General features: G+C 40.6%; 1 protein-coding gene across 3 annotated transcripts in view; it reads right to left on the reverse strand.

The window, feature by feature from the left end:
• The window catches only part of LOC137652386 (trichoplein keratin filament-binding protein-like), a 91,721-nt gene that overhangs the window by 28,966 nt on the left and 38,249 nt on the right, over window positions 1-24,506 (reverse strand). For all 3 annotated transcript variants that reach the window (XM_068385769.1, XM_068385770.1, XM_068385771.1), the window contains exons 3-9: window positions 17,610-17,784; window positions 10,109-10,228; window positions 8,129-8,355; window positions 4,962-5,090; window positions 2,228-2,360; window positions 1,648-1,748; window positions 1,220-1,325 (exon numbers count right to left, since the gene is read on the reverse strand). In XM_068385769.1, the coding sequence (XP_068241870.1) occupies window positions 1,220-1,325; window positions 1,648-1,748; window positions 2,228-2,360; window positions 4,962-5,090; window positions 8,129-8,355; window positions 10,109-10,228; window positions 17,610-17,784 (991 nt within the window). The remainder of the gene's footprint in view (window positions 1-1,219; window positions 1,326-1,647; window positions 1,749-2,227; window positions 2,361-4,961; window positions 5,091-8,128; window positions 8,356-10,108; window positions 10,229-17,609; window positions 17,785-24,506) is intronic.

Raw genomic sequence — 24,506 nt, forward strand, 5'->3', positions numbered from 1 at the left:
TCACAAACCAATGAGAGAGAGAATAATATCACTGTTAAAGGTAGACATATGTTAAAAATAAAGATATTTTCTGAAAGGGGAATTGGATCATTAAAATCAAAGCCTAATTTTTCAAACAATGAAGTTTCCGTAAAAACATATCAATGCAAATTTCCTAATCCCAAAAATATAGCACAGCCAATCTCCTAAGAATGGTACGTTATAGCACAGGCATTGTATCTAGCATATTATTTTAAATATACTGTACATTCTTTATTGAGGGTTATTTTCTTTGTTTTTATCTAATCTTAAGAGAATATCTAAACAGTAATAATTTTATGTAGAGATCAATTAAATTAGTCGAAGTAGACCTTCATACAAGATCAATTCGAGATTAAGATATAGTACCAACAAATTTAAGTAGAAAATGTGTTATGGAAGATACCACAGTAGCCTCTCTGATTACAATGAAACAATAAGTACTCTATCAAAGCACCAATGTAATATCTTACATCACATATCAGGAATCAAAAGAAGCATTAAAATCAAAATAACTGTATCTCTATTCACATGGGATTTAGATACGGATTTTATGGGTTTTAGAAGGTTTAAACTATTGTCATTTTAGGATTGTTACCAAGTAGCTTTAAAGTTTAAATGATGCCGAATGCATGTTATTCTACTGCAACTATATTTATGAATATTATACACCCATATCCTATTGCTATTTACTATTGTCATGAGATGATGATGATGACGATGATTATTACCGAATTATGAAAGACTTATTATAGTCTAATGAGCCCAATGAGTTAAATGTTTACTCCTATGGTCCTCTTGAATAATTTTCTCATGAATGAGAGTTGATAATGGGAGCAAGGTATAGTTAAAGAATTTGAGAAGCAGGAAAAGATTATTCAGAATAGATGCAAAGTAAAAGGAAGAAAGTAAGGCAGCTTGAGCTAAAAGAATGCTGTAAAATGTAAAGAATGTGTATCACCATCTACCCATACAGGTTTCCAGGAGATACTGGATAATAAAAGCACAGTACTGGTGATCAAGCTTTTTCATAAGATATGAACTCAAGTAAAAGAATGGTTAACATTGATAATCCCTTGTGTGGCTTTTGAAATAAATTTAGAGTGGTCACAAGGGTGAAATTGAGTAGTTACATATCAAAATACTCGATGAATATAAAAATAAACCTACTAAAATAAGAACCACAATAAAAGCAAACTACCTGATTCTGCAAACCCTTGAGTACATCAGTCATCAGTTTGTCACGGGCATGCTGTTCTTTCTCCCACTCTGCTTTCCGGCGATGCCATAGCCGTTCAGCTTCTTCACTAAAGGCACAGAGAAAAAAATTGAAGGCATTTTCATATCAAATAAATATCGTTATGATTTTACTAATCTCAAAAAAAAAAAATTATGATAAAAGTACTATATATTTTTTGCTCACAATGACCACTATAGTACCACCATTAACAAAAACAAGCATGGGGATAATCAGAAGTTATACAAATATATCTGGTTTTTACAAAGATACACAAAAATTCTCTATGACTCAGCTGACACAGTTAAAGGTAAGTTTTTAAAGTAAAGCCTAGGCTAAAATTAACTTATATGTGTCTGAGGAGGAGTTATTCTGTTGAGAAGTGAATTTACCTGAAAAGCAAATCATATTCTTTTTCTCGCATCGCCTCAAGACGCCGTTGTTCTTCTAGGACTTTCTTCATCCACTCAGTTTCTGTTATACGTTGCTTCATCTGCAATACGGTGTATTGTGTTACAACTTGAGCCTTTGAAGATTAAGTAATGAACAAATTTCTAATAAAAATCTTATTTTCACATACTCTATTCCAACAGAAAGAAATTATAATAAACACCATGAATTGCAAAATACACCATGAAATTTAAATATTTTGGCAATTTTAAATATTTTCAAATACAAACCTACAATATACAGGGTACTATATATACATCTACAAAATTTCATAATACGGTACTTAAATTCTCATCTTTCAACTTGTTTAACAACAAAGAAAATTAGCTAGAATTATGTTTTGCCTCAAATATTTTTTTTTAAGATTGTTCTTATTGATGAAAAGTATATGTTCAAAATGCAGTAAAAACTGAAATCATGGCGGTATCTGATTTTGGCAATGTTTTCCAAATTCACTCTTTATCCTACACAGGAAATAACTAAGTTAACATTTGATTGTATGCAGCAGAGTCAGTCTCAAACCTTATCGTCTTGAGCTTCTGACTGAAGGCCTCTCAATAAATCTTCCACAATGCCCTCATCTTCCAACAGCTCCTGCTGAATATCTGCTGCCTTTTTCTTGAGCTTCAACTGATACTGACGAGCCCAAAATAACCTGAAGTTTAAAATGGGATAACAAAAATCAAACATTTTAGATACAAGTCATTCTGTAATAAAAGCAGAGAGAATATAGCTTCTACCCTTCCTTTCTATACGCCAAGAAACAACTTTTAAATGCTATAACTGTACTAAAATTCAACCTCTAAATTTACTTATGTGTACTAGAGAGAACCTTAACCCTTTTACCCCCATAAGGACGTACTGGTACGTTTCACAAAAGCCATCCCTTTACCCCCATGGATGTACCGGTACGTCCTTGCAAAAAAATGCTATAAAAAATTTTTTTTTCATATTTTTGAGAATTTTTTGAGAAAATTCAGGCATTTTCCAAGAGAATGAGACCAACCTGACCTCTCTATGACAAAAATTAAGGCTGTTAGAGCAATTTAAAAAAAATATACTGCAAAATGTGCTGGGAAAAAAATAACCACCTGGGGGTTATGGGTTGGAAATTTCTAAATAGCCTGGGGGTAAAAGGGTTAATTGTCACTTGATATAAGAAACATTGAATAATTCTTAAGTTCCATATTAAGTGACTAAAGAGAACTCTCTTACTACATCATAAACTTTACTCATTGCCTAGTCCTACCATGGCAAATTGGAATGAAAATGTAAGATTTGTATTCATAAAACATAAACAGTGCTTAGAATTTGTGTTTTCGACATAGTATAAACTTTTTCAACCTTAGAGTTCTCTTGCTTGAGGGTACACTCGGGCACACTATTCTATCTACTTGCTCTTCCCCTTTTTTGCTGAAGTTTTTATAATTTATTTAGGAAATATTTATTTCAATGTTGTTACTGTTCTCAAAATATATTTTTCCTTGTTTCTTTTTGCACTAGGCTATTTTCCCTGCTGGGGTCCCTGGCCTTATAGCATCCTGCTTTTCCAACTACGGTTGTGGCTTAGCAAGTAATAATAATAAAAAAAATAATAATAATAATAATAATAGTATCATGACTATAAGACTACTAAAAGTGGTGTATTGACCGCATGAAAACGGCGGTGACTTAAGGGTGGAGAGATATTTTTTTAAAAGTTCAGCAAATTTTACGGGGAGGAAATTTCCGCTGTCTCTTATTAAATCATTGTTAGGCCATCTTCTCCAGCTCTTTGTTTCTCTTTATGCCTTTTAAAGTTAGTTTTACTTCTACTGTTACTTATGGCACCAGCTCAAGTATTTCTTTATTTCTATTGGCAAAGCTATTTCTTATATCACTACTGTATAGCACTGTATAAAAATCCTTGCAATTTTTATCTTTCCATCTTTTTTGCTGATATTTCTATTTCGTACTTTAAAGCAAATATCTGTTTGCGCTCTGTTCAAAGGGTTTATTATATATACAATAATACCCTCCTTTACATCAGTTAAACAGATGTTAGTTAGCTACTACTTTACATCACTCCTTAAATATTGAATACAAAATAAAATCCAAGTTAAGTCCTTTTATTTGGCCTCACATTGGTTAATAAATAAAACAAAATAACAATTAAGTACTGTAAAGTACAGTAATGTACCCTACTTCATACTGAAGCTTTATAGATAAACGTACACTGTATGTCTTTTGTAAAATGATAGCAGGTTGTTCATACTTTTTATGTTCAGTATGTGTATAGGGTATGGATAAGTCACTTTATAGGGTGATAATCCAACCTACATAAAAAAATGACATACGTTGGGTCTCTTGAAACCAACTAACGACTTAGGGCAGGGCATTAACGTGGGGGTGTGTAGATATATATCTTCCCTGTGTAATAAAGAGCGAGTGTCTGGTTATATATATAAATATATTTTTTTTCCAGTCACACTGAGAGGCACTGCCAGACGTATAACTACTCGATCTCTCCCCGTCCCTTGGTTAGGGAAAAAGGGGAGTACAATAGTCATAACCTGGTAAGAGGAGGTACCTCTGGAGGTACAACTCAGAAACCACAACTGCTGTGTTGTAGTTAGGAAAGGGGGAAGGGGTTGTGGCAGGATGTAAACAAGGGTTGGATCTGTGTGTGTGTGCATGGCATGTATGTACATACCCATCTAAATATTTAGCTGTCATTTTTATGGCCTGTATACACCAGTGCATATAAATATATATATAAATAAATAAATGAATAAATATATGTATATATATCTATATCTATATATATATATATATATATATATATATACATATATATATATATATATATATATATATATATATATATATATATATATATGTATATATATATATATATATATATATATATATATATATATATATATATACCACACACATACATATATATATATGTGTGTGTGTGTGTGTGTGTGTAAAAATCTACCCAATTTCAGTTAATTAGCTTATGATTTATTACCTTTCACTTTATGGTTGAGTGGATATGTCCATGTCCATACTGTACTAGAGCTATATCTAACCCCTAATACTGATTAGGGGTATATAGTCTCAAAGTATTATTGCCTTTGGATGTAAGTTATACCAAAGTAAAGTGAATTTCATCTTAGGGAATATCTGTGACTTGATATTTGAATTATAAAATATTGTACCAGCAATGATGTGCAAGTTAGAGACAAAAATACAAAGCTCATATACTTACTCAAGTTCTTTTCTTTGTCGCAACTCCTTCATCCTTACCCTCCGCTGATATATTTCATGGAGGCGCAGTTTTTCTCTCTCTAATGCCATTTCTTCAATTCTAAGTCTATCATCTCTCTTTTCTCGGGCTCTGTCAAAATACTTTGTCTATCAAAAGAGTTCACATATACAGTATATACAGTGCAAAAAAAGAGCCACGACAATCTAAATTTCGTACATCAGATTCATAGGAGAGTATATGATAAACACCTTTGCCCATAATAATTAACAACAATCATATTTCAATAAGATTTAATATTAATACTGTTACAGTATTACTACTACTGTACAATTATCCTACAGTAATTCATAAAAAGTATACATTCTTATGGAACACATCAAAAGGGAACAAACCTGCAACAGAATAGAATATTCATACACGTACAGTATATGGTAAAATAATAATTGAGGGAAGGCTTAGAAATTAACACTCATATCAAAAGGCAATAAATATATACATACAGTGAACCCTCGTTTATCGCGGTAGATAGGTTCCAGACGCGGCCGCGATAGGTGAAAATCCGCGAAGTAGTGACACCATATTTACCTATTTATTCAACATGTATATTCAGACTTTTAAAACCTTCCCTTGTACGTAGTACTGTTAACAAACTACCCTTTAATGTACAGAACACTTAATGCATGTACTACAGTACCCTAAACTAAAACAGGCACAAAAATTAAAGGCAATTTTATATCATGCGTTTCCTAAACACGCTAAAAAGCACGATAAAAAATGGCAACCAATGTTTTGTTTACATTTATCTCTGATCATAATGAAGAAACAAACTGGAGGTAGAGCTTTGCTTATTACCCAGACATATTTCCCATACTTTTCCCTTAGAACTACATCACATCTTCCTACTTTAGATATATATATATATATGTATATGTATATATATATATATATATATATATATATATATATATATATATATATATATATATATATATATATATATATATATATATGTGTGTGTGTGTGTGTATATATATATATATATTTATATGTATACACATATACATACCTACATATATACATAAATACATGCATACATATATATATATATATATATATATATATATATATATATATATATATATATATATATATATATTACTGTATATATATGGGTTATGGAAAAAATCCGCGAAGTGGTGAATCCGCGATGGTCGAACCGCGAAGTAGCGAGGGTTCACTGTACAGCTGTCCCGACTTATATGATCACTTGCTATATGGTTTTGGCCTAATGGATACTCACTCCAAAAGATCAAATATTAAAAATGAAATAGTCTAAGATTTTGCTGTCCACAGTCCCAACTTTTTAAACTGAGTTTTTAATGAGGAGAAATGCAAAATACTGTAACTGTTCAGAATAGTTAACCCTTTCACCCCCAAAGGACGTACCGGTACGTTCTTGCGAAACACTGTTAATTATATATTTTTGAAAATTTTATGAGAAACTTCAGGCATTTTCCAAAAGAATGAGACCAACCTGACCTCTCTAGGACAAAAATTAAGCTTTTTAGAGCAATTTAAAAAAAATATATAGCAAAATGTGCTCGAAATTTAACCTTATGGTGGGGGTAAAAGGGTTAAAATATCTTTCATACAAGAAGATATGTAGGTTTACAAGCTAGACATCAATCTGCTTCTAACAAACTGTGAAACGTACCCTGGCCCCCACCCCCTTATTTACTTGTCTTCTTTGTGTTGAGAAGTGAATTGATGTACAATGTAATTACCCTAAAATGTTTAATGTGAGTACAGTATTTAGTTATGAACCTCCTGATCACATCTTCCTGAGAAAGTGCAACCCTTGTTAGATACTTAACGAGTCTGTAACAAATGATACGATGTAAGTATCGTTGTGAGGGATCAAGAGCTAGCCTAATCAACAGCCCTTCAGAGGTAGGATGTCATTGTTAATGCAAATCAGAATGAATCTTCTTTGGCTATTGATTGAATTACCAAAAAACTTAACTTCTTCATGGAGAAGATGGAGAGATTCCTAGTCTTTTGTGTTCACGATACAATTTGAAAAGGGATTTGTGCACCCATCCACATGATAACAAGCCTTTACCTTACCTGTCAACTTATGAGATTCAGTTCTGAGGCCTCAATTTCAAGGCAACATTTTCTCTACGTGATATGTTCATTTCATAATAACAATGGGAGGTAGTGCTCAGGAGGCTGCTAAGTTCTTTTTAGAGACTCCAAAGAACTGTATTCATGATAATGGTTCCACCATCAAGTAAGTCTTTTAGACAGGTCAGAAAGAGCTTTTCTAGCAGATGTTTAACAAGACTTGTTACCCTAAAGAAAAAAAAAAATGATTGCATACAGGTTCAAGGCAGCTAAGTATCTCATTTCAACCTAGTATTTCCATTTAACGATGGAAGAGGTTTGACGGGTTAAGTTTCAACTTCTTAGGTAGCACAAAAGGAAATATAAAACCATTAACCAGTTCTACCTTGTTTTACATGATACTTGAATCATCCCAAAAGGCCTTTGAAGTCTAATGGACTAATACAGAGCTGTTGTATTTGCTTCTCATCCTCATCTCTCTCATTAAACATATGGCCCTAAGGATCATCATGAGGTTCAAGACTTATGCTCAGTAGAAAACTATAGTTTAGTCCAGTTTCTTGATGCTATCTCTAATAAGACAGTTGAAAAACTTCAACATAAAAGGTGCTTCCAACTTATACTCACTGATGCTTTGGATGAAGGGCAGCCCTCTATATACTGAACTAAATTGTTTTCCAGATTTTGATGGAATAACTTTTAAAATATAAGACAGAGCTCCAAAGTCATTAACACAGAATAACAAAGAAAGAATAAAAAAATGTTCTACCTGATATGGTGCACTTACTCGGTAATAACAAATCCATCCATAATAGTTCTAAAGTTATTTGAAATTTTTAACTAAAATTGTGTACTAAATTTGAGTCTTATGGTATGTAAAATCAGGGTCTGTATCTATAAATAAATATATAGACTACTTAAGAAATAACTGATTCCTTTTTTTAAATATCTACATTTGTTAAAAGTTGCTACTTTAAATGTTATGAAATATCAATTAATAAAACTAAAAAAAAATAAAACCTTTCTGAAGAATGACTTACTTCATTTCTTCAATCTGGGTCTCTAACTGAACCTTCCATTCAGCTTGTTTCTTAAGCCTTTCTTCCTCAATCTTTCTTTCCTCTTCTTCATGTTTCTTTTGCAAGGCTGCAGCTTCTACTTCTGCCTTTCGATTTTCTTCCATCTGACGCCGTTTTTCATCTTCTTTCCATTGCCTTTGATCAACCCATGCCTCTTGGACAAAATGTTTGAACCTATCCGATTCCATCTAAAGAGTAAAAAAAAAAAGAAGAAAAAAAAAAATAATCTGATGTACTTACATACATACATATACCAAGGCACTTCCCCCAATTTTGGGGGCTACCCGACATCAACAAATGAAACAAAAACAAAAAAGGGGACCTCTACTCTCTACGTTCCTCCCAGCCTAACAAGGGACTCACCCGAGTTCAGCTGATACTGCTAGGGTGCCACAGCCCACCCTCCCCCGTTATCCACCACAGATGAAGCTTCATAATGCTGAATCCCCTACTGCTGCTACCTCCGCGGTCATCTAAGGCATCGGAGGAAGCAGCAGATGTAGTAGAGCTAAAAATTAATGAGCTTAGGATACAATATAAATACTGTACACTATCTAAAATTTTATATACTATTCATACACTCGAATTTGTTTTAAAACATACAATACAATGCTGATTATAAGGATCTTTATAATCACCCTCTAATTAATAAATGGTAAAATTCACTCGTAATTTACAACAATTATGAAGCTAAATTTTCCGTAAGTTTTATATTTCACAAGCATCTTATTTTACTAATGAATATAGGTCAGCATGAAAATAGTTGCTATGCCTGATATTGCTTAAGGCTCAAAGGAGGATAATCTTTCAGTATAAAGGATATTTATACTTATGTAACTAAAAGTTCTTTTCGTAAGTCTTCATGCAACAAATAAACCTTTTATATAATCTGAATTGTTAAGTTAATTACTGTATAGATCAAGTTAAAAAGGTAGTAGGTTGGCCAGGGCACCAGCCACCCGTTGAGATACTATCGCTAGAGAGTTACTGGGTCCTTTGACTGGCCAGACAGTACTACATTGGATCCTTCTCTCTGGTTACGGTTCACTTTCCCTTTGCCTACACATACACCGAATAGTCTAGCATATTCTTTACAGATTCTCCTCTGAACTCATACACCTAACAACACTGAGATTACCAAACAATTCTTTTTCACCCAAGGGGTTAACTATTGCACTGTAATTGTTCAGTGGCTACTTTCCTCTTGGTAAGGGTAGAAGAGACTTTAGCTAGGGTAAGCAGCTCTTCTAGGAGAAGGACACTCCAAAATCAAACCATTGTTCTCTGGTCATGGGTAGTGCTATAGCCTCTGTACCATGGTCTTCCATTGTCTTGGATCAGAGTTCTCTTGCTTGAGGGTACACTTGGGGACACTAGTCTTTCTCATTTCTCTTTCTCTTGTTTTGTTAAAGTTTTTATAGTTGATATTAAAGCATTTATTTAGATATTGTTGCTGTTCTTAAAATATTTAATTTTCCTTGTTTCCTTTCCTTACTGAGCTATTTTCCCTGTTGGGGCACCTAGGCATATAGCATCCTGCAATAATAATAATAATAAGACTCAAAAGGAAAGAGGATTATGAGTGCAGGTAAATCATGATATTGATAGCTGCTTCGATTATTTGAGAAACTTTTCTTTTTTCATTTGACAATAGGAATAAACTGTTTACTTCATGGTCACTAATTGAGAGGATGTAATATGAATCTTAATGAATTTCTTACAATTCACTTATGATCAGTTTAGAAAGTTCAATTTGGAATGGCGGCGTCAATGACCTTCAATGTCAGGATGCCAGAGAACTTCAAATCATTCATTCATTCAATATGGAATGGTATTTGGTAACTCAAATATAAACAATAACAGAAACACACCTTATGTAATTCTATTAAAATTTTACAGTGTCCAGGTCATCAATATATCAACATTCATGAAGGACAGTACCTGCCTGACTTGAGGACTACTTTTCCGCCAGGCCTCGTATGAAAGGACCTCTGCCATTTTTCTTCTTTCTTCTTGATTTTTTCTTTTTAAATCTTCTAAACGGCATTTCAGCATATCAACCTGTATGAAAACATAGACGATGAGTTTACGACGATCAATTATATATTGCACACGTTAATTACGTGAAGCAGGTCTACCTTATTATCATTTACATACATACGTACAGAACAAATAATGAATAGAAATTATATACTAAATAAAAAAATAAGGGTATCATACAATCACCCATTTTCACCACTACCTTATACAAGTAGGCCTACTGTATAAATAAAAAAGAATTTTTTTTTACATAACTTACAAACACTCAACCAATGAGGTTACAGAACAGTTTTGAAAGCCTTAAAATGTTATTTTCATTAGTAAAATAAATTTTTGAATATACTTACCCGATAATCATGTAGCTGTCAACTCCGTTGCCCGACAGAATTCTACGGAAGGGATACGCCAGCGATCGCTATACAAGAGGGGGGTGTACTCACAAGCGCCACCTGTGGCCAGGTACTGCAGTACTTCTTGTTGACACCACCTCAATTTTTCCTCGGTCCACTGGTTCTATGGGGAGGAAGGGTGGGTCAATTAAATCATGATTATCGGGTAAGTATATTCAAAAATTTATTTTACTAATGAAAATAACATTTTTCAATATTAATCTTACCCGATAATCATGTAGCTGATTCACACCCAGGGAGGTGGGTGAAAACCAGTGTACATGTATATCAAGAAGCTAAGTATCCCGTATTTCATATTATCAGTTATTCAAAATAACAATGAAATTATAAGTACCTGGTAAGGAAGTCGACTTGAGCCATTACTCTGCCTTAAATAAGTTCGTCTTCCTTACTGAGCGCAGCGTTCCTCTTAGGAGGCTGAACAACTCTAAGGTGCTGAAGTATCAAGGGCTGCAACCCATACTAAAGGACCTCATCACAACCTTTAACCTTGGCGCTTCTCAAGAAAGAATTGACCACCCGCCAAATCAACAAGGATGTGGAAGGCTTCTTAGCCGACCGTACAACCCATAAAAAGTATTCAAGAGAAAGGTTAAAAGGTTATGGGATTATGGGAATGTAGTGGCTGAGCCCCCGCCTACTACTGCATTCGTTGCTACGAATGGTCCCAGGGTGTAGCAGTACTCGTAAAGAGACTGGACATCTTTGAGATAGAATGATGCGAACACTGACTTGCTTCTCCAATAGGTTGCAACCATAACACTCTGCAGAGAACGGTTCTGTTTGAAGGCCACTGAAGTAGCCACAGCTCTCACTTCATGTGTCCTTACCTTCAGCAAAGCAAGGTCTTCTTCCTTCAGATGAGAATGTGCTTCCCTAATCAGAAGCCTGAATAGTAAGAAACTGAGTTCTTAGACCTTGGAAAAGAAGGCTTCTTGATAGCACACCATAAGGCTTCTGATTGTCCTCGTAAAGGTTAAGACCTTTTTAGATAGTACCTAAGAGCTCTAACTGGGCAAAGTACTCTCTCCAGTTCATTCCCCACCAAGTTGGACAGGCTTGGGATCTCGAACGACTTAGGCCAAGGACGTGAAGGAAGCTCGTTTAGCAAAAACCGAGCTGCAAGGAACATGTAGCCGTTTCAGATGTGAAAACTATGATCCTGCTGAAGGCGTGGATCTCACTTACTCTTTTAGCTGTTGTCAAGCACACGAGGGAAAGAGTTTTTAATGTGAGGTCCTAAAAAGAGGCTGATTGGAGAGGTTCAAATCTTGATGACATAAGGAACCTTAGGACCACGTCTAGATTCCAGCCTGGAGTGGACAACCGACGTTCCTTTGAGGTCTCAAAAGACCTAGGGAGGTCCTGTAGATCTTTGTTGGTGGAAAGATCCAAGCCTCTGTGGCGGAAAACCGCTGCCAACATACTTCTGTAACCCTTGATCGTAGGAGCTGAAAGGGATCTTACTTTCCTTAGATGTAACAGGAAGTCAGCAATCTGGGTTACAGTGGTACTGGTTGAGGAAACTGCATCGGTCTTGTACCAGCTTCGGAAGACTTCCCCTTGAGACTGATAGACTCTGAGAGTGGATGTTCTCCTTGCTCTGGCAATCGCTCTGGCTGCCTCCTTCGAAAAGCCCCTAGCTCTTGAGAGTCTTTCGAAAGTCTGAAGGCAGTCAGACGAAGAGCGTGGAGGTTTGGGTGTACCTTCTTTACGTGAGGTTGACGTAGAAGGTTCACTCCTAGAGGAAGAGTCCTGGGAATGTCGACCAGCCATTGCAGTACCTCTATGAACCATTCTCTCGCGGGCCAGAGCGGAGCCAACCAACGTCAGCCGTGTCCCTTTGCGAGAGGAGAACTTCTGAAGTACCCTGTTGACAATCTTGAACGGCGGGAATGCATACAGGTCGAGATGGGACCAGTCCAGCAGAAAAGCATCCACGTGAACTGCTGCTGGGTCTGGAATCGGAGAACAATACAACAGGAGTCTCTAGGTTATCGAGGTAGCGAACAGATCTATGGTTGGCTGACCCCACAGGGCCCAAAGTCTGCTGCAAACATTCTTGTGAAGGGTCCACTCTGTGGGGATGACCTGACCCTTCCGGCTGAGGCGATCTGCCATGACATTCATACCGCCCTGAATGAACCTCGTTACCAGCGTGAGCTTTCGATCTTTTGACCAGATGAGGAGGTCCCTTGCGATCTAGAACAACTTCCACGAAAGAGTCCCTCCCTGCTTGGAGATGTAAGCCAGGGCTGTGGTGTTGTCAGAGTCCACCTCCACCACCTTGTTAAGCTGGAGGGATTTGAAGTTTATCAAGGCCAGAAGAACTGCCAACAACTCCTTGCAATTGATGTGAAGTGTCCTTTGCTCCTGATTCCATGTTCCCGAGCATTCCTGTCCGTCCAAAGTCGCACCCCAGCCCGTGTCTGATGCGTCCGAGAGGAGACGGCGGTCGGGTTTCTGAACAGCCAAAGGTAGACTTCCTTGAGAAGAAAGCTGTTCTTACACCACGCGAGAGTAGACCTCCTCTCTTCGGAAACAGGAACTGAGACCGTCTCTAGCGTCATGTCCTTTATCCAGTGAGCAGCTAGATGATACTGAAGGGGGCGGAGGTGGAGTCTCCCTAACACGATGAACAGGGCCAGCGATGAAAGTGTCCCTGTTAGACTCATCCACTACCTGACTGAGCATCGGTTCCTTCTCAGCATGCTCTGGATGCATTCTAGGGCTTGGAAGATCCTTGGGGCCGACGGAAAAGCCCGAAAAGCTCGACTCTGAAGATCCATACCCAGGTAGACAATGGTCTGGGATGGGACGAGCTGGGACTCCTCAAAATTGACCAGGAGGCCCAGTTCCTTGGTCAGATCCATAGTCCATCTGAGAATCTCCAGACAGCGACGACTTGTGGGAGCTCTTAAAAGCCAGTCGTCTGACGGAGCCGGACACAAGATCATGGTACTGCTGCACAGTCTGTGAACTGTCCACCATGGGGAAGCGAGGAAGTACAGTGACAACCCGAAGCTGTCTAGACTGTCTGGGTCGTACAGACAACTCCTTATCGGGTTGCTGAGGTTGCCGCACTGCGTCACAACAAGTCACTTCTGCTGGTTGTTGAACGTCTTCCCAGTGACACACTGACTCCGTAAACAAAAAATCCTCTAACAAGGACTAAGCTTGGACTGCATGTCTTGCAACACAGCTCAAGGTCTATGGGAGCAGGTGTGGTAACAGACGGGGTTAGCGACTGAAGTGGAACCATTACCTTCCCTGGAAGCATGTTATGCTTAAATAAAAGTCCATAGGAGGCTACGCAGCTAAAGGCTCCTCTCCAAATGACAGAGTCCTCAAGGGAATATCAGAAGGAGGGAGAAAAGCACTTTCTCATCTACAGGGACCATATCCGAGAAAAGCTAAGTTCTCTCAGTGAGGGTTTCACTGGTGCAAAAGCAGCAGACTAGAAGGCAACGTTATGAAACTGCTTGACAGTCTAGTGAGTTGGCAACAACCAAAGATGTGTGACTGAGAAGCATGCGGTAAGGTATGCAGAGCATGCTGTATGCAGAACATGCTGTATGCAGAGCATGCTGTATGTAGAGCATGCTGTAAGGTAAGCAGAGCATGTTGCATGGCGGGTAACATTTCTCAGAAATTCCATGACCAGTGCTAGATTGAGTAATATCGCATTACTGTCCATTGAAAGTGCACGTGCCGAGGGAATTGATTTAGACTGTTTTGTTGATGAATTTGATAGCCGGCATGATAATCGTAGAATTAAGCTGCACTAAATATACGTACTATAATCTACTTCACCTCAGGAAAGGGAAACTCGCCCTGTTGGCAACACTGCATTACTTCATGCATGCTTGCATGGGGTTTTAATATCAACATAATATTTACATTATATTCATAACTCATGATTCATTTTTGTTTTGAAGATATTTTTGCCATATTTTTGCGATTTTGTTAAAAATATATTGCAAGGAATACATATATATTTTTTTTTTTTTTTTTTTAAGTAATACGAATAACCTCCATTATCATAATGTTTGTGTAGGCATACATGTATATGTTTTACAAATGCAAGTTATGAAAGTAATGAGGTGTTATTATTGTCATTTGTTATTTCAAAGTTGAATGGGAAGAGGCTCAAGCTGAGGAGAAAGTGGCAGATGCATGCGTTGAGGTGGCTGACTCATAGCATGAGGTTCCTGCCTCAAGAGTTGCGCTTGCCTCAAGGGTTGAGGTGGATGCGCAGTAGCAGGTTCCTGTCTCACGAGTTGAGGTTCTTGAGGTGTGAGCTGCGAGAGTTGAGGTAGCGGCTGCGTAGAACGCAGTTCCTGTCTCACGAGTTGAGGTTCTTGAGGTGCTAGCCTCAAGAGTTGAGGCTCTCGCCTTGAGGAAAGTTGAGGTAGCAGCTGCGAGAGCTGAGGTGGCTGCCTCAAGGATGGTAGAGGTTGTCGTACCTCAAGAGGTTGTTGCCTCGAAGATGGTCTAACTGCAAGAAACTCTTGCCTCAAAGGAAGAGGAGGATGTAAGGCATAAGACTCCTGTTCCCATTGTTGAGGTTGCCTTAAGGAAGGTGGAGGTTGCTGCACAACGCTGGTAACTGGCAACTCCCAACGCGGCAGCTCACGCATGGAGGTAGCCTGAGGAACCTCAACCTCATACGTCTGGCAGATTGTACTGCGCAGAGGAGGAGGAGCGTTCGCAGGAGGAGGTGTATTAACCTCCTCTGCCTGAAACTCCTGCATCAACACCGCAAGCTGAGACTGCATTGACTGCAGCAAAGACCACTAGAGTTTAAGAAAGACAACAACAAACGGAGCTACTGTCCGTTGAGACTGAGGGTCTAAAACAGCTGGTGCGGCAACAGACGGAGCTACTGCCTGTTGCGATACCACCTTGCCTCTCTGGGAGGTGTGCAGTTGTCGTACTGCAGCAAGTCCGAACTGACCCAGTGCTAATGGCTACACCTAGGAGTTGGACTTGTGCGGAAGGGACCGACTTGCACTTAAAAGCTGCAAGATTGGTCCATGGTTTCTGCGAGAAACCTCTACCGCAGACGAGGAAAGAAAGGGCTCTCTCGTCTTTGTGTGGGTGGGGTGATCACGTCGGCAACGTGTGTAGATACACCCGAAACCACGGAGGGAAAAAACGTCTGTTCGTCGATCAAGGCCTGCTGAACCCATAAGTCCTTCAACATTACTTCTCCCCTGGGCTTGGGAGCTTGTAAGAGGTCCCAGACTAGGCGAACAACTGGCACGAACAGACGAACCCTCGAACGCAACACTGTAACACTTTGCGCTTATCACTTATCACTTTTGATTTTCTGTTTGCACTTATTTCACTGAACTCGAAACTTTAAGTGGTTTGTACCTGAAACACGCAATTCTATCCTTCCTTAAAAGTTAATAATTGCGAAAACAGAATTACAATGTAACAGAAAAATCTAATGAAAGATAAATAATTCAGTGGCTGGAAAGAGACTAAACACTAGATCAAATAAACTACGTTTAAAATCTCTCACCGCATAAAGCTTGAGAACAAGAATAAAACTCTAGAAACGTTTACCTTCTTCCCCTAAAGAGACTAGGGAGAAGAGCAAAAACGATAACAACGTTACTCGCTTGAACGAAACGTTTATCCTCCTCTCTCTCCCTCCGTCTCTATCTCTCTCTCTCTCTCTCTCTTGACTTAGAACCTGAGAGAAGAGCCCAATCATATATATCGTTAAAACATATTATAGTTAAAGGAAAAAAACTGAAAGATTTCCCAAATAAAAAGTTCCTTTATTAGAATTAAAACCATTAAGGTAAGAAAGAATGAACAAAACGCTAGAAACGGTTTACTCTTACTGCAACGTGACACCGTGAAAATTCTCTCTCTATCGTAACGATAGAGCGCAAGTTGAACGTTCTGAACGTCAACAACTGCAGAGACAAAACAAAACGTTAGTTCCACTTTGAAAACAGTACGAGACTATCAAAGAAATTCTTTCAAAAACATTAAAATAGCATAATATGTTAACAGGTAAAACCGAAATGACGGGCTCAATGTTAATTAACTTCGGTACAAGAAAAGACCGCCTAGTATTAGGAAAGGTCGAATATAAACAAATATAAAAATTAATTTTAATAAGTTTATAAAAAAGGAAGTTAATCGAAGAGGCCTATAAAAGGCGGAGAGATATAAAATAAATCTATAACTTTTGTTAAGCAAAATTAAGAAAGAGTCTATACTCTCTTAGACACCAACACTTCCGTCTAAGGGAAGGGTCGGCCATCTAAAGGTGAAAGAGAGTTCATACTCTCTTCGTCACCATAATTAATCAAAATAATTCAAAAAGCTAGCTAAGCTAATAATAAAACTTCCTGAATAGCGAAAGCTAAAATCTAGAGCAAATACATCACCAAATCGTGAGCAAAAACTCCAGAATCAACAGCGTATCCATGTAGGTCTAGCCGGAGGCACGACAGAGGAAAAATTGAGGTGGTGTCAACAAGAAGTACTGCAGTACCTGGCCACAGGTGGCGCTTGTGAGTACACCCCCCTCTTGTATAGCGATCGCTGGCGTATCCCTTCCGTAGAATTCTGTCGGGCAACGGAGTTGACAGCTACATGATTATCGGGTAAGATTAATATTGAAAATTAACCCACCATAATATTCAATAATCTTTTAAAATCAAAGTGACTAATTTTTTTTTTTTTTTACATGTAATATCTGAAACCAATACTTCATTGACCATAAATTTCTATACTGTAGAATTATCAGTTGTTCATTTGAGAGAAAAATATTTAGGGAGCTATAGCTCTCCAGTGCTATATTATACTCAATCCATATACCAAGGCACTTCCCGCAATTTTGGGGGGTAGCCGACACCAACAATTAAACAAAACAAAAAGGGGACCTCTACTCTCTACGTTCCTAAAACAATAAAACATATGACAGATTCTAATAATAAAATATTGTTTATGATAAACAAAATTACCTCTGGATAAACATAATGATGATGAATCACGCGACCTCTTGATTCTCGATATCGTTGATATCTCTCTTCTTCATATTTCTTTTCGTCATCAAGAAGTAAAGCTCGTAGCCTTTTCCGTCGGTCTACAAGTTTTCTCTCTTTCTCTTCTTTTCGCCTCCATTCTTCTTCATCAGTACTGAAAGAGGTCACTCACTGCCCTTAAAAACTTACCAAAAACCAATGATTGTCATCCATTTGATTATTGTGATAAAAAAATAATCACACTAACTTAGAATTACTTAGTACCATAAAAATAAATCTATTTGTACTATCTAAAATATGATTAATAAATGGAATCAATCTATTCTTACTATAGCCGACATGCTGGTATAATGAGTTCAACACAAAATATAGTAGGGTAAGGCAATTTTGGACAGAGGCAATTTTGGACTAGCGAGGCAAAAATTGGACAGATGCAATATCTCTAAAACTATTTATAATTTTCAAAAACTATAATGCTGTTAGAAATTGCCCAACCTTCTACTTTATAAATATTATTATGTTTGGTTTTGAAAAAGTATTAAATACCACTAAAAAAAATTGTTGAATATGGGTGTCCAATAATTGCCTCGCCTTCATTTTAGGGCTTCTCAAAAATAATACTAGAAATTATTTTTTCTAAAAAAAAATTAGTAGATGATACTAAAGGAAGGTTTAAAATAAAAAATTGATGAAAAAATCTGGAATATTTAGTGTCCAATTTTGCCTCGCCTCGAAAAATGGTGAGGCAATTTTGGACACTTAAATGAAAAAACAACTAGTTCATAATGTTAAGTTATTAAGTAATATATTATGTAATTTTCTTATCTTTTATACTATTCTTATATGTATTTATATATTTTCTTAATAATTTCAACCAAAAATGTTATTTTCATTAGTAAAATAAATTTTTGAATATACTTACCCGATGATCATGTAGCTGTCAACTCCGTTGCCCGACAGAAATCTAAGGTCGGGATACGCCAGCGATCGCTATACAGGTGGGGGTGTACACAACAGCGCCATCTGTGAGCAGGTACTCAAGTACTTCTTGTTGACACCACCTCAATTTTCTCCTCGGTCCACTGGTTCTCTATGGGGAGGAAGGGAGGGTCCTTAAATTCATGATCATCGGGTAAGTATATTCAAAAATTTATTTTACTAATGAAAATAACATTTTTCAATATTAATCTTACCCGATGATCATGTAGCTGATTCACACCCAGGGTGGTGGGTGTAGACCAGTATACATGTTAACATTAGAAGCTAAGTATCCCGTATTTCATTTAAGCAGTTATTCAAAATAACAACATAAAATAAATAAGTACCTGGTAAGGAAGTCGACTTGAACTATTACTCTGCCTTTTTTAAGTACGTCTTCCTTACTGAGCCTAGCGGTCCTCTTAGGATGCTGAACGACTCCTAGGTGCTGAAGTATGAAGGGCTACAACCCATACTAAAGGACCTCATCACAACCTCTAATCTAGGCGCTTCTCAAGAAAGAATTTGACCACCCGCCAAATCAACCAGGATGCGGAAGGCTTCTTAGCCTTCCGTACAACCCAAAAAACAACAATAAAAGGTATTTCAAGAGAAAGATTAAAAAAGGTTATGGGATTAAGGGAATGTAGTGGCTGAGCCCTCACCTACTACTGCACTCGCTGCTACGAATGGTCCCAGGGTGTAGCAGTTCTCGTAAAGAGACTGGACATCTTTGAGATAGAATGATGCGAACACTGACTTGCTTCTCCAATAGGTTGCAACCATAACACTCTGCAGAGAACGGTTCTGTTTGAAGGCCACTGAAGTAGCGACAGCCCTAACTTCATGTGTCCTTACCTTCAGCAAAGCAAGGTCTTCTTCCTTCAGATGAGAATGTGCCTCTCTAATCAGAAGCCTGATGTAGTAAGAAACTGCGTTCTTAGACATCGGTAAAGCAGGCTTCTTGATAGAACACCATAAAGCTTCTGATCGTCCTCGTAATGGCTTTGTCCGTCTTAAATAGTACTTAAAGAGCTCTTACTGGGCAAAGTACTCTCTCTAGTTCGTTCCCCACCAAGTTGGACAGGCTTGGGATCTCGAACGACTTGGGCCAAGGACGCGAAGGAAGCTCGTTTTTAGCCAAGAAACCGAGCTGCAAGGAACATGTAGCCGTTTCAGATGTAAAACCTACGTTCCTGCTGAAGGCGTGGATCTCACTGACTCTTTTAGCTGTTGCTAAGCAAACGAGGAAAAGAGTCTTTAATGTGAGATCCTTAAAAGAGGCTGATTGAAGCGGTTCGAACCTTGATGACATCAGGAACCTTAAAACCACGTCTAGGTTCCAGCCTGGTGTGGACAACCGACGTTCCTTTGAGGTCTCAAAAGACCTAAGGAGGTCCTGTAGATCTTTGTTGGAGGAAAGATCCAAGCCTCTGTGGCGGAAGACCGCTGCCAACATACTTCTGTAGCCCTTGATCGTAGGAGCTGAAAGGGATCTTACGTTCCTTAGATGTAACAGAAAGTCAGCTATCTGTGTTGCAGAGGTACTGGTTGAGGAAACTGCATTCACCTTGCACCAGCTTCGGAAGACTTCCCATTTTGACTGATAGACTCTGAGAGTGGATGTCCTCCTTGCTCTGGCAATCGCTCTGGCTGCCTCCTTCGAAAAACCTCTAGCTCTTGAGAGTCTTTCGATAGTCTGAAGGCAGTCAGACGAAGAGCGTGGAGGCTTGGGTGTACCTTCTTTACGTGAGGCTGACGCAGAAGGTCCACTCTTAGAGGAAGAGTCCTGGGAACGTCCACTAGCCATTGCAGTACCTCGGTGAACCACTCTCTCGCAGGCCAGAGGGGAGCAACCAACGTCAACCGTGTCCCTTCGTGAGAGGCGAACTTCTGAAGTACCCTGTTGACAATCTTGAACGGAGGGAACGCATACAGGTCTAGATGGGACCCATCCAGCAGAAAGGCATCCACGTGAACTGCTGCTGGGTCTGGAATTGGAGAACAATACATCGGGAGCCTCTTGGTCATCGAGGTAGCGAATAGATCTATGGTGGGCTGACCCCACAGGGCCCATAGTCTGTTGCAAACATTCTTGTGAAGGGTCCACTCTGTGGGGATGACCTGACCCTTCCGGCTGAGGCGATCTGCCATGACATTCATGTCGCCCTGAATGAACCTCGTTACCAGCGAAAGCTTTCGATCTTTTGACCAAATGAGGAGGTCCCTTGCGATCTCGAACAACTTCCTCGAATGAGTCCCTCCTTGCTTGGAGATGTAAGCCAAGGCTGTGGTGTTGTCGGAGTTCACCTCCACCACCTTGCTTAGCTGGAGGGACTTGAAGGTCATCAAGGCCAGATGAACTGCCAAAAGCTCCTTGCAGTTGATGTGAAGTGTCCTTTGCTCCTGATTCCACGTGCCCGAGCATTCCTGTCCGTCCAGTGTCGCACCCCAGCCCGTGTCCGATGCGTCCGAGAAGAGACGATGGTCGGGGGTCTGAACAGCCAATGGTAGACCTTCCTTGAGAAGAATGCTGTTCTTCCACCACGTCAGTGTAGACCTCATCTCTTCGGAAACAGGCACTGAGACCGCCTCTAGCGTCATGTCCTTTCTCCAGTGAGCAGCTAGATGAAACTGAAGGGGGCGGAGGTGGAGTCTCCCTAACTCGATGAACTGGGCCAGCGATGAAAGTGTCCCTGTTAGACTCATCCACTGCCTGACAGAACATCGGTTCCTTCTCAGCATGCTCTGGATGCATTCTAGGGCTTGATTGATCCTTGGGGCCGACGGAAAAGCCCGAAAAGCTCGACTCTGAATCTCCATACCTAGATAGACAATGGTCTGGGATGGGACGAGTTGGGACTTCTCTATATTGACCAGGAGGCCCAATTCCTTGGTCAGATCCATAGTCCATCTGAGATTCTCCAGACAGCGACGACTTGACGGAGCTCTTAAAAGCCAGTCGTCCAAATAGAGGGAGGCTCTGATGTCTGCCAAGTGAAGGAATTTGGCAATATTCCTCATCAGTTTGGTAAACACAAGAGGTGCCGTGCTTAGGCCAAAGCACAGGGCTTGGAACTGGTACACAACCTTTCCAAAGACGAACCTTAGGAAAGGTTGGGAGTCTGGATGGATGGGGACGTGAAAGTACGCGTTTTTCAGGTCTAACGAGACCATCCAGTCCTCCTTTCTGACCGCTGCTAGGACCGACTTCGTCGTCTCCATCGTGAACGTCTGCTTGGTGACAAAAGCATTGAGAGCACTGACGTCCAGCACCGGTCTCCAACCTCCTGTCTTCTTCGCTACCAGGAAGAGACGGTTGTAGAAGCCCGGGGATTGATGGTCCCGGACTATGACTACCGCTCCCTTTTGTAGCAAGAGCGACACCTCTTGTTGCAACGCTAGCCTCTTGTCCTTCTCCTTGTAGTTGGGAGAGAGGTTGACGGGAGATGTTGCTAGAGGGGGACTGCGGCAGAACGGAATTCTGTACCCCTCCCTTAGCCACTTCACAGACTGAGCGTCTGCACCTCTGCTCTCCCAAGCTTGCCAGAAGAACTTGAGCCTGGCTCCCACTGCTGTCTGGAGAGGAAGGCAGTCAGATCCTGCCTTTTGCGGACTTGGAACCCTTCTTGGATTTGCCACGGTGACTGTCGGCACGGGTACCTCCTCTGCTGGAGGTTCTGCCACGAAAGGGCGGGATGAACCTAGTAGCTGGTGTGTCCACTGCTGCAGGACGGAAAGGTCTAGGCACGGAAGGTAAAGCTTTAGCCTTACGTGCAGAAGATGCCATCAGATCATGGGTATCCTTCTGGATCAGCGAGGAAGCCATCCCCTTGATCAGCTCCTCCGGAAACAGACACTTGGAGAGAGGAGCAAACAACAACTCCGACCTCTGGCAAGGAGTGATCCCAGACGACAAGAAGGAGCAAAGATGTTCTCTCTTCTTAAGCACACCCGACGTGAACGAAGCCGCAAGTTCACCAGACCCATCCCGAATGGCTTTGTCCATGCAAGACATGATCAGCATGGCAGAGTCCTTATCCGAAGGGGAAGTCTTTCTGCTTAACGCTCCCAAACACCAATCGAGGAAGTTGAAGATCTCAAAAGCACGAAAGACTCCCTTCAACAGATGATCCATGTCAGAAAAGGACCAGCAAATCTTCGATCGTCTCATAGCCAGCCTGCGGGGAGAGTCAACCAGACTTGAAAAGTCGCCCTGGGCAGAGGCAGGAACCCCCAAGCCGGGTTGCTCTCCCGTGGCATACCAGACGCTAGATTTGGAAGCAAGCTTGGTAGGCGGAAAGACGAAAGCAGTCTTTCCCAGTTGCTTCTTGGACTGCAACCACTCTCCCATAACCCTCAAAGCTCTCTTGGATGAGCGTGCGAGGACAAGCTTGGTGAAGGCAGGAGCAGCAGACTGCATGCCCAGAGCAAACTCGGAGGGAGGAGAGCGAGGGGTTGCAGACACAAACTGTTCTGGATACAAGTCCCTGAACAAGGCAAGGACTTTACGAAAGTCTAAGGAGGGAGGCGTAGACTTGGGCCCTTCTAAGTCGGAGTGCGGTTCATCCAAATGTGCATCTTCGTCATCCGATACTCCATCATCCGAAAGCTGAGTAGGAAGTGGCAAAGGCGGAGCAGAAAGCTGAACGGCTGAATCCGGCAGCACGGGTGCATGCGTAGCTGCTGCGGATTCAACATCATGCCGCTGCTGGTCAGTCTGCGAGCTGGCAACAACAAAAGCAGAGTGCTGGTGCGTGGGAGGGACTGCCGTGGGTTGCGGAGCATGCCGTATGGGATGCGGAGCATGCCGCATGGGTTGCGGAGCATGCCGCATAGTGTCAGAACACGGCAGCTCTACAGCACCTTCCCACTGCTGATGCGGTAGCTCACGCATGTCAACGGATGGTGCAGCAAGAACATGCGTCTGGCAGGGTGGACTGCGCATCGGTGGTGGAGCTCTCACAGGTGGAGTGTGGGAGCAGGCAGCCGCAGTATCTGCTGAGCGCACAACCGCGGCAGGTTGTAGGCTAACAGGGGCAGTGTCAACCTTCTCAGCATGATACTCTAGCATGAACGCAGCAAGCTGAGACTGCATAGTCTGCAGCATGGACCACTTAGGGTCTACCGTGGTTGGAGCAGCAACAGACGGAGCAGTAGCCTGTTGTGGAACCACTCTACCTCTCTTGGGAGGTGTGCAGTCTTCGGAAGACTGCGGCGAGTCCGAACTGACCCAGTGGCTACACCTGGGCCGTTGGACTCGCTCGGAAGGGACCTTGCGCTTGAGAGGTCGTGAGACCTTGGTCCATCGTTTCCTCCTTGAAACTTCTTCCACAGACGAGGGATGATAGGGCTCATTCGTCTGTATGTGGATGGGACGATCTCTGAGAGAAGCGTCCGCAACCACTGAGGGTACATCCGTACGCTGATCAAGGCCTGCCGAACCCTTTGGTCCTTCAACATTGCTTCTCCCCTGGGCATGGGAGCTTGCAAGAGGTCCCGGACTGGGAGGACGACTGGCACGAACAGATGTACCCTCATGCGCAACACTGACACTGACACTTTTCACCTCACTTGCACTAACACTTTCCACTGCACTTTTCGCTTTCAGCTCTTTGACATCTGCCAAAAGCTGATTACGGTCATTAGCCAATGACTCCACTCTGTCACCAAGAGCCTGAATGGCACGCATCGTATCCGCCATGGATGGCTGAGCACTAGTAGCAGGGTCGGGAGTCACCACTACAGGGGAAGGAAAAGGTTGAGGGGCATGGGGAGAGGAAAAATCCACAGAGCGAGAAGAACTCCTCCTGATCCTATCCTTCTCTAGCCTACGTGCATTTTTAAGGAATTCGTTAGAATCGAATTCCGAAAGCCCAGCGCATTCCTCACACCGAT

This window comes from Palaemon carinicauda, chromosome 13 (assembly GCF_036898095.1).
Source record: "Palaemon carinicauda isolate YSFRI2023 chromosome 13, ASM3689809v2, whole genome shotgun sequence".
Lineage (NCBI taxonomy): Eukaryota > Metazoa > Arthropoda > Malacostraca > Decapoda > Palaemonidae > Palaemon > Palaemon carinicauda.